Here is a 20,478-nt window from a genome sequence, read left to right on the forward strand (position 1 = left end):
AAAGCCTCTGCTACCTACAACCACAGCAAAATTTAAACACAATTCAATTTCTTGCCAGATTAGCCTAACACTAGAGGTCTAGTCACTTCAGTTCCCCTTACCAAATAGAACATGTCTGGCTTTCAACAAAAAATCAGAAGATATGGCAAAAGACAAGAAAAAAATTTGAAGAGATAACATAAAGCAAGCATCAGATATGGCACAGATCTTCAAATTATCTGGGAATTTAACTTCTATTAATATCTTAAGAACTATAAAAGAAAAAATTCAAAAACAAATAAGTAATGTAAGCAGAGAGATGGAAAAGCTAAAACAGAATCAAAAACAAATTCCAGAAATTAAAGCACTGTTAAAAAAAAAAAATAGAAAATGCCTTTGATGGGATGATCACTAGAATGGACATGGCAGGGAAAAGAATCAATGAGCATGAAGATATGTCAAAAGAAACGTCCCAAACTGAAAACAGGATAAATATCAAAAAACCTACAGAAAGGCAGGTCATATGCAAACTGCAAAAAAACAAAGATCAAGAGAAAAGCTTGAAAGAAGCCAAAGGAAAAAAACACCTGAACTACTGAAGAATTATAGCATACTTCTCATCAGAAACCAAGCAAACAAAAAAAGGGTGAAATATTTAAAGTGTTGAAAGAAACAAAATCACCAATTTTCTTTGTATCCAAGGAAATTATGCAGCAAAATGAAGCAGAAATAAACACCTGCTTTAACAAACAAAACAAGGAATTCAGCACCACATCTGCCCTGAAAGAAACATTAACATTGTTAAAATGGCATCATTCCCCAAACCATCTACAGACTTCCGACCATCTTTATCAGACTTCCAGCTGTCTTCTTTGCAGAAACTGACAAGCTGATTCTAAAATCCACATAAAATTACAAAGGAGCCAGAACAGACAAAACACTCTTGAAAAAGAATAATAAAGTAGAAGGGACAACACTTTGAACTTTCAAAATAGTAATCAAGACAGTCTATCTAGCACAGGCATAAGGATATACATATAAATCACTGGAGTTGAACAGTTCAGAAATAAACACATGTCTATGGTCAACTGATTTTCAACAAAGTTGCCAAGACCATTCAATGAGGGAAAGAAAGTCTTTTCAAGGAATGGTCTTGGAACAAAAAAAATTAAGTTGGACCCTTACTTTATACCATACATAAAAATGAACTCAAAATGGATCAAAACTAAATTTATGAGCTAAAACTATTGGGAGAAAATGAAGGACTATCTTCCTGACCTCATATTTTGCGATGGAATTGAACTAAAAGCACCAGCAACAAAGACACTAAAAGCACAAAATTAAAAAAAAATGGGTAAACTGGACTTGATCAAAATTTAAAACTTGTACTTAAAAGTACATTATCAAGAAAATGAGAAGACAACCCACAAAATGGGAGAAGTATCTGCAAATCATGTGGTAGTGGGCTATACCTAGGCTATATAAAGAACTCTTAAAACTCAAATAAAAAGACAACTTAATAATGGGCAAAAGATCTGAACAGACATTTCTCCAAGGAAAATACACAAGTAGTCAATGAACCTATGAAAAGATACTCAACATCATTAATCATGAGGGAAATGCAAATCAAAGCCACAATGGAATACCACTTCACACCCACCAGGACAGCTGTGATAAGTCAGATACTAACCAGTCCTAAAGAAGATATGGAAAAATTGGAACCCTCATATATTGCTGGTGGGAATGCAAAACAGTATAGGCACTTTGGAAAATAGTCTGGCAGTTACTCAAACAGTTAGACACTGAGTTACCCTATCACCTAGCAATTCCACTCCTAGGTATTTACCCAAGAGAAGTAAAAACATATACCCACACAAAAACTTGTACACAAGTGTTTATAACAATATTATTCACAGTAGCAAAAAAAAAAAAAAGGATGAAAACAAGCAAAATGCCTAACAAGTGATGCATAAACAATAGATTATTATTCCACCATAAAAAGGAAAGATGTACTGATACATGCTACAACATAGATGAACACTGAAAACATTACGCTAACTGAAAGAAGCCAATCACAGAAGAGCACATCTTATATGATTCCACTAAAATGAAACATTCAGAACAGGAAAATTTACAGAAATAGGAAGTAGATTAAAGGTTGTTTGGGGCAGGGGTGGATACAGGAATAGCGAAGTGATACCTAAAGGGTACAAAAAACTACAAAACTCTAATGGAAAGACATCAAGAGCAAGTCTAAATAAATGAACACATATTCCTTGCCCATGGATTGGAAGACTCAATAGTGTTAAAACATCAATTCTTCCCAACTTGATCTATAGATTCAATATAATTCCAGTCAAAATCCCAATTAACTCTTTTATAGATAACAAATTGAATCTAAACTTAATATGGAAAGGCAAAGACCTAGAAGAGTCAACACAATACTGACGAATGATAAAGCTGGAAGACATGCACTCCCTAGTTTCAAAATTACACTAATCCACACAGCATGTTATTGGCAAAAGAATGACACAAAGATCAATGGAACAAAACAGCCCAGAAATATATCACACACAAATGGTCAACTGACCACTGACAAAGGAACAAAGGCAATTCAACAGAGAAAGGAAAGTCTTTCTGTACATAGTGGGAACAACTAGAGATATATATACATATATTATATATATATATATATATATATACACACACACACACATATATAATATACATATATAATATATATACATATATACACACATATACACAAAGAATCTAGACAAAAACTTTACACCTTTCACAAGAATTAACTCAAAATGGGTCACAGATGTAAACATAAAATGCAAAACTATACATATTCTAGAAAACAGAGAAAATCTAGATGATCTTAGATTTGGCAATGAGTTTTTGGATACAACAGTAAAAACACGGTCTGGGAGAAAAAAAATTAAATTTTGCACTTTATTAAAATTAAAAAATTCTACTCTGTGAAGGTCACTGTGATGAAAATAAAAAGATAAGCTACAGACTAGGAGAAAGTATTTGTAGATATATATAGACAGAGATATACATATAGAGAGAGAGAGAGAGAGAGATCTGATAAAGGATTTGTATCCAAAACATACAATGTGATTTTAGAAAAACCTCCTAAAACTCAACAATAAACACAATTTTAAAATGAGCAAAAGATCTAGACATCTCACCAAAGAAGATAAAAAGACAGCAAAGTAAGCACAGGAAAGGATGCTCAGTATCATTTGTCATTGGGGAACACAGATTAAAACAATCAGATCCTACACATCTATCAGAATGACTAAAATCCAAAAAACTAACAATACCAAATGCTGGTTCACCATCTTCATGTTCATGCAGAACAGGAACTCTACTACTGATGGGAATACAAAATGGTATAGGCACTTTAAAAGATAATTTGACAGTTTCTTACAAAGGTAAACATAGTCTTGGGGTGCCTGGGTGGCTCAGTCTGTTAAGCATCAGACTTTGGCTCAGGTCATGATCTCATGGTTCGTGAGTTCAAGCCCCGTGCTGGGCTCTGTGCTGACAGCTCAGAGCCTGGAGCCTGCTACAGATTCTCTGTCTCCCTCTCTCTGCCCCTCCCCTGCTTGTGCTTTCTCTCTCTCTCTCTCTAAAAGAATACATACTAAAAAAAAAAAAAAAAAAAAAAAAAGGTAAACATGGTCTTACCATACTATCCAGCAATCTTAGATATTTATCCCAGGTATTAACCAACTGTTCTTAGGCATTTCCCAACTCATCTGATATTTATGTCCATACAAAAAAAACTTCATGCAAATATTTATTGCAGCTTTATTCACAATTGTCAAAAATTGGAAACAACCACCAGTCCAAAAGATGAATGGATAAACAAATTGTGGTATATGCCTACAAAACATTCAGCAATAAAAGCAATGAGCTATCAAGCCATGAAAAGACATGGATAAGTCTTAAATACACATTGCTAATTAAAGAAGCCAATTGAAAAAGGCTACCTACCTACTGTAAGACTCCAATTAAAAGATACTCCAAAAAAGGCAAAACTACAGAGAGAGTAAAATAATGAGTGGTTGCCAAGAGTGGGAGGGGAGGGAAGGAGAGAGAGGGTGAATAGCCGAAGTACAAGGAATTGGGCAGTGAAACTATTCAGTGTGATACTGTAATTATGGATACACAATAGTATGCATTTGTCAAATCCCACTGAACTTTACAGCACAAAGAGCAAACCTCAATGTCTCAATGTATGTAATTTTTTAAAATAGAAACTCAAGGTGGGGTGGGGAATCCCAAAACAGAAAGCAGAATATGATTTTTTTAAATGTTATAAATGTATGCAGCAACCTCATTAAAATGGGGGGGTGGGGGTGGGTAGGGTGATGATCAAAGAAACTTTGAAAATGAGTCTGTAAAACTAAAATCAAAAAGAACTGCATTTTGGGGTGCTTGGGTGGCTCAGTGAGCTAGCTATCCAACTCTTGATACTGGCTGGGGTCGAGCCCCATGACGGGCTCCGCACTGGGCATGGGACCAACTTGGGATTCTCTCTTGCTGCCACTCCCCAGCTTGTGAGCTCCCACTCTCTTGCTTTCTCTCAAAATAAACAAACATTAGGAAACAAAAACAAAAACAAAAACAACTGGAGCGCCTGGGTGGCTCAGTCAGTTGAGCGTCTGACTCTTGGTTTCGGCTCAGGTCATGATCTCACGGTTTCATGAGTTTGAGCCGCGTGTGGGGCTCTGTGCTGGCAGAGCAGAGCCTGCTTGGCGTGCTCACTCTCGTTCTCTCTTTCTCCCTCTCTCTGTCCCTCCTGACTTGTGCTCTTTCTCAAAAATAAATAAAAACTTTAAAAATAAAGTAAAAAACAATAACTGCATATGAAGTACTATATTCTATTTAATAAAGTTATTTCCACAGGGATACAAGTTAACAATTCTGATACTCCTATACACTTATACTTGTATTGAACAATTATGCAAATGGATAGTGGACAATGGAAGCCCCATTTCTCAATGTTGGGGAGGAAGTTTATAGATAAGCAATGATCCATGCAGGAAGAGATTACAGAGTGGAAGACATCAATATGAACCCAGGTTTAGCTCAACATAGATGCAGATGATTACATATGGAAATAATTATAGATTGGGTATATATATGAGTTAGCATATCTATGTTTATTTCCTTGCTCTGTCAGCTCAGAGGGCCTAGAAGCCATGACATCCTAGTAGCATCAGCACACTAACACCCAGAACTTGGTTTCTAATACCATTCTCCAGTTAAAGAAACAAGGGACCCCACGGAGAAATGGCTGATTCTAGGGCTGGGGCATAAAATAGAGAGGATGAGCATGGAGCATCCTGAAGTGCCAGCAAGTAAGGAATGGCTAAAACACACATACACACACCTGAAAGAGTTCTCAAAGGCCAAAACTGAAATAACTGAGGAACAAAATATAGTAGTATTGGTTATAATGCAAGGTATAAAGAAAAAATCTGTGAGTCTATACAGATATAAATAAATAACTGAATAAATGGTACAAAACATACAAATTTCTCATATAAAATAATTCCAAATAATTTATGTAGACACTGTACACTCAAAGAGGTAGGGCATAATTCCTCCCCTTCTTATGTATGGGCCACTATAGCAACTTCCTTCTAAAGACCATGGTATGGAAAGGGAGGGAGAAAAAGAGTAACTTTACAGTGGAAAAATCTGACAATAACAGCTATCAGGTGATCAAGGTCACTATCAACACTGATAAATGATGTTGGTAGTTATTTACCCTTGACAAGATGTGATGAAAATGACATTTTACCTCTGTGTCTTCCTGCCCAAAAGTCTAGAACTACAGTCCAATCATGAGAAAAACATGAGACAAATTCCAAAATAGGGTCATTCTACAACACCTGACCAACACTCCTCCAAACTGTCAAGGTCATTATAAACAAGGAAACTCAGAAAAACTATCAAAACCAAGAAGAACCTAAGGACACATAACTACTAAATGTAATGTGGTATTCAGGAAGAGATAAAAAAGAACATTAATAGAAAATAAAGAACTCCTGAAAAAAGTATGGACGTTAGCTAATAATGTATCAATATTAGTTCATTAATTATGACAAATCATACTAATATGTTAACAACAGTGAAAACTAGGTGTGGGGTATATCAGAAGTCTATAATTTCTTCACAATATTTCTTTAAGTCTAAAGGTGCATTAAAAAAGTTCAAAAGTAAGAATAAAAACAAATCGTGGGCTCCTGAGTGACTGTCAGTGGAGCATGAGACTCTTCACCTCAGGGTTGTAGGTTCAAGCCCCACATTTGGTGTAAAGATTACTTAAAAATATAATCTTTAAAAAAATAAATCAACTCTATTTCTATATACTAGTAATGAATACATGAATACCAAAATTAAAAACTCAGTATCACTTCCAATTGCTCTAAAAAATTTAAATACTTACGTGTAAATACAACAAAACACATACAGGACTTTTACTGAAAACTACAAAATGCTGATGAAAAAAAATCAAATTAGATCTAAGTAAGTGGAAAGAGACACACAATATACACAGATTAAAGACACAACATAGTAAAAATGTTCATCTTCTCCAAAATGACATGGAAGTTAATGCACTTCCTATCAAAATCCCAGCAAGATGTTTTATAGATATGGATCAGACTCTTCTAAAATGTATGAGGAAAAGCAAAGGAATTAGAATAGCTGAGCAGTTTCCTGTGGCTGCCGTAAGAACTTAATACAAAACGGCTTAAAACAACAAAAATTTATTCCTTGCCAGTTGTGGAGGCCAGAAGTCCAAAATCAGTATCACCAGGCTGAAATCAAGGAACTGGCAGGGCTGCACTTCCTCCAGAGTCTCTAGTAAACAATGCTTTCTTTGCCTCTTCCAACTTCCGGTGGCTGCCAGTATTCCTTGGCTTGCGGCCACATCACTCATGTCTTCAAGGCCAGCATCTTCAAATCTCTCTGCGCTCCATCTTCACATAGCCTTCTTCTTTGTGTGTGATGCTCCCTCTGCTCTTCTCTTGTAAGGACATTTGTGATTACATGCAGGGTCCAGGATAATTTCTTCATCTCAAAATCCTTAACTTAATCTTATCCGTATAAAGATCTTTTTCTTAAAAAAGAAATGTTCCAGGGATTAGGATCTGATATCTCTGGTGAATATCATTTAGCCTACTACAATAACTAAAACAATTTTGAAGAACAAATTGGGAGGAATCAGTCTACCAATTTTAAGTCATATTATATAGCTACTGTAATCAACGATGTCTGAGAGGTGCCAGGTAAGCATCTGACTCTTGGTTTCGACTTGGGTCATGATCTTGCAGTTCTGTGGGTCTGAGCCCCACATTGGGCTCTGCACTGACAGAGTGGAGCCTGCTTGGGATTCTCTCTTCCTCTCTGCCCTTCCCCCACTCACCCTCTTTCAAAATAAACAAAATTAAATATTAAAAAAAATCAAGGATGTCTGATATTAGAGTACGGAAAGACACATATATGAGTGAAACACAACAGAGGATCCAGAAATAGATCCATACAAATATGGCCTACTGATTTTTCACAAAGATATAAAAGCAGTTTACACACACATATACCCTCTGGAGAACTGTGACTAAACTAGCTATGCTGTTAAGAGTATAAAAAGACAAACTATAGACTGGGAGAAAATATTTGCAAACCATGTATCTGGCAAATAACTAGTATCTAGACAATATAAAGAACTCTCTACACTCAAGAGTACAAAAACAAACAGTCCAATTAAAAAATGGGCAAAAGATATGAAGGACATTTCAATTAAAAGGATCTATTGATGGCAAATGAGCATATGAAAAGATGTTCAACATCATTAGCTGTTAAGAAATGCAAATTATAATCACAAGATATTATTACACACCTTTCAGAATGGCTAAAAAAAAAGAAACAACCCAAAAAACAAAAAAAAACAGTGCAACATCAAATGCTAGTGAGCATGCAGAGAAACTGGATCACATATATTGCTGGCAGGAATATAAATGGTACAGCCACTCTGGAAAACAGTTTAGCAGTCTCTTTAAAAAATTAAACACACATCTACCATACCATTAGCAATACTCATGGGCACTTATGCCAGACAAACAAAAAGTTATGTTCACTCAAAAACCTGTGCAGAAATGTTTATATATAGCAGCTTTGTTTACAACAGCAGAAAACTGGAAACCTAGATTTTCTTCAATGGGTTAATGGTGAAACAAAGTGTGGTACATCCATATCACAGAATACTTGTCAACAACAAAAACAGCAAACACTGATACAGTCACCTGGATCAATCTCCAGAGAATTACACTGAATGAAAAAGCCAACCTCAAAAGGTATATAGCATATGATTCCATTTATATAATATTCTTGAAATGACAAAATTATGAAGATGGAGAACAAATTAGTAGTAACCAGGGTTAAGGAGGGATGGGGATGGGAGGAAAGAGGATGTGGTTATAAAAGGGCAACATAAAGGATCCTTGTGGTGATGGAAATGCTCAGTATCTAGATTGTACAAATGACAATATCTTTTTTTTTTTTAACGTTTATTCATTTTTGAGAGACAGAGCATGAGCAGGGATGGGGCAGAGAGAGGGACACACAGAATCTGAGGCAGGCTCCAGGCTCTGAGCCGTCAGCACAGAGCCCGACGCGGGGCTGGAACTCATAAACTGCAAGATCATGACCTGAGCCGAAGTCAGTCGCTCATCCAACTGAGCCACCCAGGCGCCCCACAAATGACAATATCTTGATCGTGATATGACAGTATAGTTTTGCAACTGGATAGAGGACACAAGGGAATCTCTCTGTATTATGTCTTACAACTGCTTTTATGAATCTACAAGCATCTCAAAATGAAAAGTTTAATTAAAGCAGATTGACCAATGACACTATAAGTCAGAAAAATGACAATCTCCTAGCAGACACATGAGGGGCAGGGGAGCAGCTCAAGGTTACAGAGGTGTATACGTAAGTCAAATCCATCAAGCTGTGCATTTAAGACTGCTGCAATTTACACACTTGATTGTATGCTCTGCCTTAGTAAAAGATTAAATTGTCACATGATTATTAATCTTGTTCACCATGATGATGGCATTGGCTGTGTATGAATGTTTTCAATTGTCTGTAAATTTATTTACCTGAGTACCTTTTAGCAGAAGCAGTTTAGGTAGAATGATGGAGCTAGAAGTCCTACTAGAATAGGTTAAGGAGTGAGTGAGAAACAACAAAATGCAGAGAAGCAAATACATACAACTCTTCCCGGGAGTTGTCAATAAAAGAAAAGGGTGATAAAGTGATACTCAGAGAGGAAGGTATTATTGAAGTGCTTTACTAAAATGTGAAAAACATGAGATTTAAATGAGGGAGAAAACATGGTAAATAATCAACCACATGAGCACAATGCTGCATAATATTTAGCAGATATGGAGGGGAGAAGAGAGACAATGCTTGCACCACACAAGGGGAAAGGGGACTGCTGATACAGGTGTACCTATAGATTTGATGGTGGAAATAATAATAGAAATAACAACAACAACAGCTCTATTTTACTGAATACTTACTATGCTAGCCAGCCCCAACATGGGCCCCAATGATCCTCATCTCCTGATACACATACCCTTTATGGTCTCCTGCCACACAGAATAGAAGTGAGATGTGTAATTAATAGGAAATAACAGTGTATGACTTCTAAGACTGGCATGAAAGACAATGTAGCTTCTATAGACCTTGCTCTGTCTTGGACTGCTCCTTCTGAGGGAAAGCTGGTCTACAACACAAGCACCTGTGAAGAGGCCCAACTAATTTCATGTGAGTGAACCATTTTAGAGGCAGCTCCTCCAGCCCAAGCCAAGCCTTCACAAGACTACAACCTCATGAGACCCTGTGCCTTTAAAACCAGTCATTTAACCGGCTTCTGAGTTATGGACCACAGAAACTCTGAGAAGATGTTACAGTTTTAAGCCACTAGACTTGGGAGGAATTTATTAAATAGCAATAGATACATAATGTACTTATACGCAAAGCATAGTTGTAAGCATATTAGATATAGTAGCCCACTTAATCCTCAACAACCCTGTGATCCCCATTTTAAAATGAGGAAACTGAGACACAGAGGTTAAGCACTTTGCCCCAATTATGGCAGAGCTGGTAAGTGGTATTGAATCAGATCCAAATCTAAAGCCAGTGCTATTAACTGCTGTGCAATACATCCTCCCCAGAGCTGAAGCATTTCCATCCTAAAGTTTTTTTTTTTTCAACGTTTATTTATTTTTGGGACACAGAGAGACAGAGCATGAACGGGGGAGGGGCAGAGAGAGAGGGAGACACAGAATCGGAAACAGGCTCCAGGCTCCGAGCCATCAGCCCAGAGCCCGACGCGGGGCTCGAACTCACGGACCGCGAGATCATGACCTGGCTGAAGTCGGACGCTTAACCGACTGCGCCACCCAGGCGCCCCTCCATCCTAAAGTTTTTATTTAGGCTACAGGCTAATAGAAGGTAATAGAAGGTAAAGTTATTTGACCTAAGAGAGCAGGAAAAGCAGGTGAATGAGAGAAATGATAAAGTTTTGAAATACTTGTCATGAACAGTTAGGAAAAGGACCTGCTAGAGAAATTTAGCAGGATTTCCAAGCAGTGTTAAGGGCTCAGGAGAGGCCAGGAGCCATGAACTTCCATGCAGTGAATTTAAGATGACCATAATGAAGAGAACACAGGATTGCTGGGATACATAAATATAAAACATACCGTGAACTGTGATGGCTATCAGTAACAGAAAACGCATCTTTCCCAAGTCCCGCTAGTTCAAAAAGAAGCTATGAACAGAAAAATTCCAGGAAACACTGTATATCCTATGTCAAAGTATCACATAAAGACTAAAGAAATAGAAGCCTCCTAAGACACATGATGGTAAACTGGCAGTGCTACTTCATTAACTGCCCTGATCTCAAACATCAGAAATTTTTCTAGAGAATCATCCCTTTTCCATTCAAAATGTCACAAAAAAACTAAAAGCTATAGTAAGAACAAATTAGTTCCATCAGAGTCAGACCACATCTAAGACCAGCCTCACAATTACTGACTTAACTTGATGAATAAATCTTACAACAGAGCTTTAGACCAAAAATTTATCAATTTACAATTTCACTTAAAATTAGACTTCTCCAGGGTACCTGGGTGGCTCAGTCAGTTAAGGAAACAACTTCAGCTCAGAGCATAATCTCCCAGTTCATGGGTTCAAGCCCTGCATCAAGCTCTGTGCTGACAGCTTGAAGCCTGAAGCCTGCTTCAGATTCTGTGTCTCCCTCTCGCTCTGTCCCTCCCCCACTCGTTCCATCTCTCTCTCTCTCTCAAAAATAAATAAAACATTAAAAAAATTTTTTTTAATTAGACTTATCCAAATACATTCAAGTTTTGATTTCATGCAATTGCTTTTAATTTTATTTCACTTTACATGACAAACTGGCATAAACTAATCTCAAAATAAAGTTGGATAAGGAGGAAAAAAATCAAATCACTGACACACAATCTTTTTCAGGCCAATGCTCCATGCAAACAAGTGTGTATATTTAAACACTTAAGACACCAAAGTGCATGAATGAAGGCAAAGATTTGTCAGCTAGTTTTTAAATATTAGAGGTTAATAAACAAGTTTTAAAGAACAAGAGTTAGCAGCTAACATTCCAGTGACACCTTTCCTCATATTCCCACTATTACCTGAAAACTTATCACAAATAAGCCAAATGAGTACAATTAGAAAACAAGTAAAAGAAATACTAGTAAAAGAAAAACTAGTAAAAGAAATATCACTGGGTAAGTAAATCCTTTCTACCCTATGCATTATCAATAGAGAAGACCAAAAAAAACTTTTCCACACTTGAGGCAGCTCTAGTCCCACAAAGGTACGAGAACTATGGAAACCATAAGGCCAACCTTTATGAACTCTACAAGTTATTACACTATTCTCCACCTCATTAAGTCAGGATGGAACCTATTCTAATAACAAAGCAAAACGAACAATGCCTAACTCCTACAAGGATTTTAATTAAAATCTGCAATATTTTTGTTATGGTAGTACAAGTGCTCCATCATTCTACTTTTCATCTTACCCTTATCTGCTCAGTGGAGCTGCTGCTAAGTTCATCACCAGATTCAGAATCCTGATGTACTCTTTCTGAGCCTTCTCCTGCTGAATCACAAGACTGTTCCTGGGAGAAGCTAGTTTTCTCTATGTCCAAGAACTCCGGGCCGGGAAAGTGACCAAATAAGCGCGTCCTATTCTGGCCAGAAACTTTAGGAGAATGTGAATCACTGTTAAACTTTCCATTATTATGGGTCAGGTCCAGGCTTAGGTTCACAGTCTGACATGGATTATAGTTGGGTCCAAAATTCTGATTGGCATCACGAATAAGACCTGTTCCTTGAACAGACGATGTTGGCTTTCCAAAGCTCGAAAGCTCAGGCAATTTGTTCACATTTTCTGTTGACCTCTGAAGATGGAGACTCTGTATCATTTTCATAGAATTATTTGGCAGTCCAACTGCCTGTTTAACAGGCGGCATGAGAGCTTTACGGGTGACCTCCTTGACATACTGAGCTGGCACATAAAATGCTTTGGAGTTCTCATCTGGTTTGACTTGCCACCAGTCGTCATTGGTCTTTTTCACCAAGATGTATCGTTCCCCTTGTTTTATCACGATCTTTCTGTCCTTAGCTTCATATTCATAATCATATTCCACTTCAATATACACTTGTCCTGGAATAGTCTTCCCACTTCTGTCAGCCATTTTTATTCAGTAATGTTCACCTCTCAAACAGGATGGTATGCCACATTATGGCTTTATGCCTTGTTGGATTAATACAGCTATTTTTATTTAAATGGAAGAAGAGAATAAAGAAAAAGTTAACACAGCCTGGATTTTTAATATTTATCCAAAAGCATCATATAATCAAGGTATTTAAAGAATACTACCAGGGCGCCTGGGTTGCTCAGTCGGTTACACGTCCGACTCTTGACTTCGGCTGAGGTCATGATCTCACGGTTCATGAGCTGACAGACTGTGCTGACAGCACAGAGCCTGCTTGGGATTCTCTCCCTCTCCCTATCTCTGCCCCCTACCCTGCTAACATGGGAGTGCACTCTTTCCTTCTCAAAATAAATAAACAGTTTTAAAAAATATTACCTTCACCCTCCAAAAAGTAAGCATGTGTCTAATATCATATGTATTTTCCTACATTAAAAACATTCATTCTAACTGTAATCTACATTTTCCAGTCATTTATAAGCAAAACCAAACCAATTACTGGAACAGTAAATATCCTAACCAGCCAGACAGAAAAAAATAATAATAAATAAGAAGTGAGAATTTTCCTTCTTTTCGTGACTACCTAAAACCTCCTTCACTTTCTTAGAAAGGCTCACTAATAATAACAAATACATCTTAGGCACTTACCAAGAGCCAAGAACTGAGCTAGGTTCACTTATCTAAGTCCTTCTTTGAAGCTGGAACTGAATTTCAGTAACCCTGTACTATTTTCTAAAATGGTCAAGAGCATTAATGTGCTTTAAAAAATTATCCAATTATATGAGTTTCGTCTAACATAAATGGATAAAAAGGAGAACACTGTTATTTCCAGACAAAGTACGCACATGAAGAAAACAAAACTCCTAGTTTACTTTGTTTCCATGTTGTACCTCAGGAGGGCCACAATCCTTGTCAGGCTGAATCCCACAAATGGAAATAAATAACCAGTCTTATAATTTTTTTTTTTTTTAAGAGACAGAGAGCAGGAGCTAGTAGGGTGGGTGGGAAGGGGGAGAGGTGGGGGTGGGAGAGGGAAAGACTCTTAAGCAGGCTCCATGCATAGCACAAAACCCGAAGTGGGGCTCTATTCCATGACTCTGGGATCATGACCTGAGCCAAAAATCGAGTCAGACTGAGCCTGCCCAGGTGCCCCCGATCTTTTTATTTATAAATGTTAAAAATTCTTACCCCCTCTACCACTCAAAGTCTGTTGCAGAATGAGTTCTAACTTGGCTTGAGAAATCTAGGGATTCACTTTTATTTCTATATCAATTCCAAAATACTTTAGTACTTCATAGAATACAGTATTCAAGCTTCAAAGTGGTCATTGCATCTCAATATTACTACAACTCAATTCAAGTACCAACTGCTGTAGGATGAACTGTGTTCCCCAAAAAAGGTATATTTAAGTCATAAACCCAGGACCTATGAATGTGACCTTATTTGGAAATAGGATCTTTGCAGATGTAATCAATTTAAGATGAGGTTATATGTCATTAGGGTAGGACCAAAATCCAATGACTGGTGTTTTTATAAGGAGAGGGGGATCTGGAGGCAGAGAAAGGAAACACATAGAGGAAAAACTACGTGAAGTCAGAGGCAGAAAATGGAGTGAAGCAGCTATAAGCAAGGAACCCCAAGGACACCCAGCAGCTACCAGAAGATAGAGGCAAAGAGTCTTTGCTAAAGCCTTCACAAATGGAGGACAACCCTGCCTTTATTTGGGACATCTAGCCTCCAGAACTGGGAGAGAATAAGTTTCTATTGTTTTAAGCCACCCAGTGTGTGGCACTTTGTTATTGCAGCCCTAGGAAACTAATATTAACCCAAGGCTCAAGGATCCTAAGGCAAAGCTAAGCAATTCTGAATACCGAGATACACCACAAATGTGTAAACCTAAGGTCCCATGATAACCTACCAATTCTCTTCAGCACCCAAATGCTGGGCATAGTATTACTGGGTGCTGTATGTACAGTAACAATCATTTCCTTGAGGACATTTTTCTTCTCTGTAACAGATAAAGCCCCTAAGTCCAGATGATAAATTAGTGACACAACTTCAGTAACTAAAACTTTTACTTTCTGGACAAAGTACTTGGATTAACAAATTTAATAATATTTTGAAAAAGATTAAAAATAAAAAACTTACCTTAAAGGAAGAAATAAATATCCAGTATTTCATTTAAACCTATAAAAAAATAATAAAGTTCATTAACTTTAACCAGGATTGCTTTAAGAAGGCTAATAATATTGTTCATGATTTAGAATAGCTGCGATGTGTTGCTCACATTTTTATAACAGCTCTATGAAACAGTACAATTTTATATCTCAAGACTGTTCCGCACCACCCTCCAAACGTGGACAAATACAAGGTATGCTTCACCACTGCCCCTCCTACTTCACTTTCACATGGTTTCAATTTCATTTCTGCCCCTTATTTTTTATTCTAACAAATATCTTTAAAAATTTTTAATAATATGAAAGCAACCTTTGTAAAATTGTTAAAATGACAGAACTGGTTTTCAAGTTTATTGTACTGAATGGATAAAGAGAATGACAACAAACACTCCAAGCTATTGGGAGTCCTAACATGTTTCCCCACAGATTACTTACTAATTATAAATAGACGAATACATCTTTACAACAGAGAAATCTGGCAGTCATGAGCTTAACCAAGTGATCAAATGCAGTAACACCAACAGTGGGACAACCTTGATGATATATGCCTCCTAATGTGATGTACACAATGTTGCCTAAGTTGCATTCTTGTCAAAAACATGTTAAATCTTGTTAAGAAACAATTAATTCCAAAGTATAAGACATTCTATTAGGTAACAGACCTGAACTCTTCGAGAAACACAATTTCATGAAAAAATGAATAAGGGAGGAAGAGTCTTCTAGATCAAAAGAGATTATTGGACCACAACAACAAAATCCACTTGGTATTTTAGTAGGTACCTAAAACTTACAACATGCAAAATCTACTTCCTATCTCTATCCCACCCGAGCCCCACCAGATCTGCATGGTCTTTCCAATAGCGGTAAATAGAAAGTCTAACCTTCCAAATGTTCAGCCTTTACTTTCATGCGTTACCAGGACATTAGTCAGTATGTGCTTTAATCCTTTTACCTACATAAAAGTTTTTCACTACAACTTTTTAAAATTCCACACTGAAATACTTCTCCTCAGGTGATTTTTTTTTTTCTTTTGCTTTCCAGGAAGTAATAAAGTAACTTAAGCAACACCTCTAAGCTCATACATACCATAAGCAGTCAGGTATTTATCCACAGCAATGAAGAAAAGGAAAGTATGAAGAATAACAAGAAAACTGTATGTCACACTAGTAGGAGAGAGGCTGGGCAGTGGGGACCAACAATAGGTTAAAAGCCAATCCATGCTCAGTCCCTTTCACTGCCAGGCTTTATGACTACACCCTGCCCTGTGACTACAAAGATAAATATGACGGAGAAGTTAGAGAGAAAGATGAAGTAGTCAGTTCACTAAGTTCAACATGAGACATGCAATCTAAAGTTTAAAAAAAAATGAGACTGGGAGGACAAAGAAGATGGAGAAGTAGCCAAAAGACTTCTACATGGAAAAATAAATTGGATATCAAGGCAGACAACATAACAGGAGTAGACACATGGGATAAGAATAGGGGAAACGGAGCTGACATAGTTTTCTAGTTATAATACTGGGGTGGTGAGGTGGGGAATGAAACTGGGAAGCCCCTAAGAGAGACTATTAAAATTATAAACCTCTAGAAAGCCACATAGCAGGAATTATGTATCACAACCCAAGGTCTAGGAAAAGTTACATAAAATAAAAAAGAGGAAAGCCTTATTTTAAGTTATGGATTCAGAGAAAATTAAAATAATTATGGGGTAGCTCTAAAAACTGAGATCTAAGTGAAAATTATCTGCAAGTATATTATATTGCCTAATTTTATTTAAAAACATAAGCTATATTAAAACAAACATTTATCTTTTTCTCTACTCTCCAAACTTGTGGATTCTTCTCTTTAGATAGGTTAAGCACTGTTTATCCTGCTATTTTACCCTCTCAAGTATTTTGATTAGAATCTTACTCATCCAACTATAATGCTCTGAGCACAGCTCTCCTCGAACTGAAATACATTCTGTACTCATCACCACACTCCCCCAACCACACTCATCACACACACCTTAAAACTAAGTACCCAACCACCAATATATATAAAGTTTTTGCGTATCTACTGACCCAGTACCAACCACTGCTTTACTCGGCAGTTTCAACACCACCCGTGTAGGCTTTCCATGACTCTTACCAGTTTTCTACCTCATGTTTCAACAAGAACAGGTATACACAACTCCTTACATCTTTTACTTCTCTTCTTCCACGTCAGCTTCAGAACTTTCTACCATGCTATTTTAAAATCTAATAGCCTCCTCCTTTCTGTCTGCCTTTTTTTTCCCCCCTCATTTTCTTTCCCACGGCAAATTACACAGCTCAGCACATGTTATCTTCCTCCCCCAGGACATCTGTTTTAATCAACTACATCTCTCAGCATGGTATCTTTACTAGGTATACCAAAAAAGTAAACAAATGAACACAATCCTAAGAGAAATACAGTAAATGCATCCATAATTAATGAGTCTATAATTTTAGGGGGATGAGTCTACAATTTAAATCTAATACATATATGTACAATGAGTATAGCAATTGTAATGCCATGAGCAACAAAATATTAATATACCCTCACATGCATAAATATTAACCAACTTTGGAGCACCTGGGTGGCTCAGTCGGTTAAGCATCTGACTTTGGCTCATGTCATGATCTCGCGGTTCGTGAGTTTGAGCCCCACATCAGGCTGTGTGCTGACAGCTCAGAGCCTGGAGCCCACTTCTGATTCAAAGTGTCTCCCTCTCTCTGCCCCTCCTCTGCACACGCTCTGTCTCTCTCTCATTCTATCAAAAAGAAACAAACATTGAAAAAAAAAAAAAAAGAAACCAGGGGCGCCTGAGTGGCTCAGTCGGTTAAGCATCCTACTTCCACTCAGGTCATGATCTTATGGTTTGTGAGTTCAAGCCCTGCGTCGGGCTCTGTGCTGACAGCTCAGAGCCTGGAGCCTGCTTCAGATTCTGTGTCTCCCTCTCTCTCTGCCCCTCCCCCACTCATGCTCTGTCTCTCTGTCTCAGAAACAAACATTTAAAAAAATTAAAAAAAAAAGAAACATTTAAAAATGTAAGTAAATATTAACCAACTTAAAAAGTACAATTTAGGCCACTTTTTTTGACATGAAGCCCTCCACATAGTTTTAAAAGTACTTGTTTAAAATGAATAATCCCCCTAAAAAATTAAAAATAAATAAAATGAACAATTCGAAAACAGGCCTCTACTGAAGAAATCAGTTAAACATAATGAGCACAATAAAATAGTTAAGAACAATTCCAGCATTAAGTTCTAGCATAAAGAATTATACCAGCAAATAATTTTTAAATTGTACACTTGCACAACAAAAAATCATAGGCCACTTATCAGGCACTTAGAGTTTTTCACAATGCATGACACCTGTTTTCTAATAATAAAAACGTGTAGGATGTAAGACATTTCTTTAGGCCTAAAGAAGAGAAGAAAAATATAGTGATTAATATTATCAACTACATTGGCCATGAAGAAATAGCAAAAACAGGGACAGAAGAAGGATACAGGAAATATTTGGGTAACTGGAAAGCAGGAGAGAACACAAACATAGAGTAGTAAAAGAAATTTAAAAACTGAGATTTAAATCTGAAACAAAAATGAGGAAACAACAAAGCATTTGAGGAAGCAAGCATTTTTTACTAAAAATTACATTTGCATAGGGTATTTTAGAATGATTCGTGCCATAAAGTCTTAGTCAGAAATAAGGGTGGACGTAATAACTTCTTGGATTGTTACAAGAATGGAGAAAATACTCTAATTTAAAAGGGAAGAAATATGATATTGGGGTTTACAATGAGTTTTAGTTATACCACCAAATATACAATCCATGAAAGAAAAAAAATAGGAGTTTATTAAAATTAAGAACTCCTTTGTGGCAGACACTGCTAAAAGAATGAAAGCACAAACCACACACAAGGAGAAAATATTTTCAAAATACATACCTGATTAAGGACTAGTGTCCAAAATATACAAAGAATTCTTAAAAGTCAATAAAAAGAACCTAACATTTTAAATGGAAAAAGAATCTGAAAAGACAAATCATGAAAAAACCCAGACAAATGACAAATAAGCACATGAAAAAGTGCTCATCATGCCATTAGGGAATTACCAATTAAAACAAGACACCACAGCACACCTCTTACAATAGCTACAATCCAAAAAAAGCTGACAACACAAGAGCTAGTGAGGATGTAGAGCAACAGGAACTTTCATTCACTGCTGGTAGGAATGCAAAATGGTTCAGCTACTTTGAAGACAGCTTAGCAGTTTCTTACAAAGCTAAACATAGTCTTGCCATACGATCTAGCAATCACACTCCAAGGTATTTACCCAAATAAGTTGAAACCTTATGTCCACAAAAAGTCCTGCAGGCAAATGTTTACAGCAGCTTTATGTATCACTGCCAAAACCCGGAAGCAACAAAGAAATCCTTCAATAGGACAAAGGATAAACCAACTATGTGTGAGACATCCACACAATGGAATATTCTTCAGTGATAAAAATAAGGTATCAAGCTAAGAAAAGATACAAACTAATCTTAAATATATTTGGCAAAGCGAAAGAGGCCAGTCTGAAAATGCTACACACTGAATGACTTCAATTATATCACGTTCTGGGAAAGTCAAAACCATACAGACAGTAATTGCCAGGGACAGGAGGAGGAGACGGAGGGTTCCACAAGTGAAGCACAGGGGATTCTTTTAGGTCAATAAAACTATTTTGTATGATACTGTAATGGTGGGTGTAAGACAATGTACACGTCAAAAGCCATTAATCTTTATAACACAAATAATGAACTTTAATGTATGCAAATTTTAAAAATTCATTTAGGCAGTTGGGGGAATGCCAGGATTTCCCAGGAAAGCAGATTAAGACAAGATAGTCTAATAGTATGACAAATGCATGGAACAACCTCACTGAATGGATGGAGGGTGGGAAGAGGATGCTGATCTAACTTATTTTGAAAATAAGTGAAGTTTGTAAGAATATAGGCAAAGGAATTGAACATAAATACTGTATTCTAGCTTGATAAAAAAACACATCCCATGGGGGTACAAGTCAAAAATTCTGATACAGCCATATTTGTGTATTGTAACGAAATAATTAATTAAATGGAATATGGATGATAGGAACAAGGTTTCTCAGTGATGGAGTGGAAATTTATAATCATGGGGAAAAGACTAGAATTATCCATGGATTAAACTTGGAAACATCAATAGGAACTCATTTTTAGCTTACTACAGATAAAATAACAAAGGTGATTCTGTAATGGACAGAAAACACGAATAGACACTTTTCCAAAGAAGACATCCAGATGGCAAACAGACACATGAAAAGATGCTCAACATCACTCATCATCAGGGAAACAGAGATCAAAACCACACTGAGATACCACCTCACATCCATCAAATGGCTAAAATTAACAACTCAGGAAACAACAGATGTTGGCAAGGATG

The 20,478-nt window shown here is 36.9% G+C and overlaps 1 protein-coding gene across 5 annotated transcripts in view; it reads right to left on the minus strand.

The window, feature by feature from the left end:
* The window catches only part of ARHGAP12 (Rho GTPase activating protein 12), a 122,336-nt gene that overhangs the window by 89,438 nt on the left and 12,420 nt on the right, over nucleotides 1–20,478 (minus strand). For all 5 annotated transcript variants that reach the window (XM_023256502.2, XM_023256503.2, XM_023256501.2 and 2 more), the window contains exons 2-3: nucleotides 14,984–15,022; nucleotides 12,140–12,894 (exon numbers count right to left, since the gene is read on the minus strand). In XM_023256502.2, the coding sequence (XP_023112270.1) occupies nucleotides 12,140–12,817 (678 nt within the window). In that variant the 5' untranslated portion in view covers nucleotides 12,818–12,894; nucleotides 14,984–15,022. The remainder of the gene's footprint in view (nucleotides 1–12,139; nucleotides 12,895–14,983; nucleotides 15,023–20,478) is intronic.

Source organism: Felis catus, chromosome B4 (genome assembly GCF_018350175.1).
Source record: "Felis catus isolate Fca126 chromosome B4, F.catus_Fca126_mat1.0, whole genome shotgun sequence".
NCBI lineage: Eukaryota > Metazoa > Chordata > Mammalia > Carnivora > Felidae > Felis > Felis catus.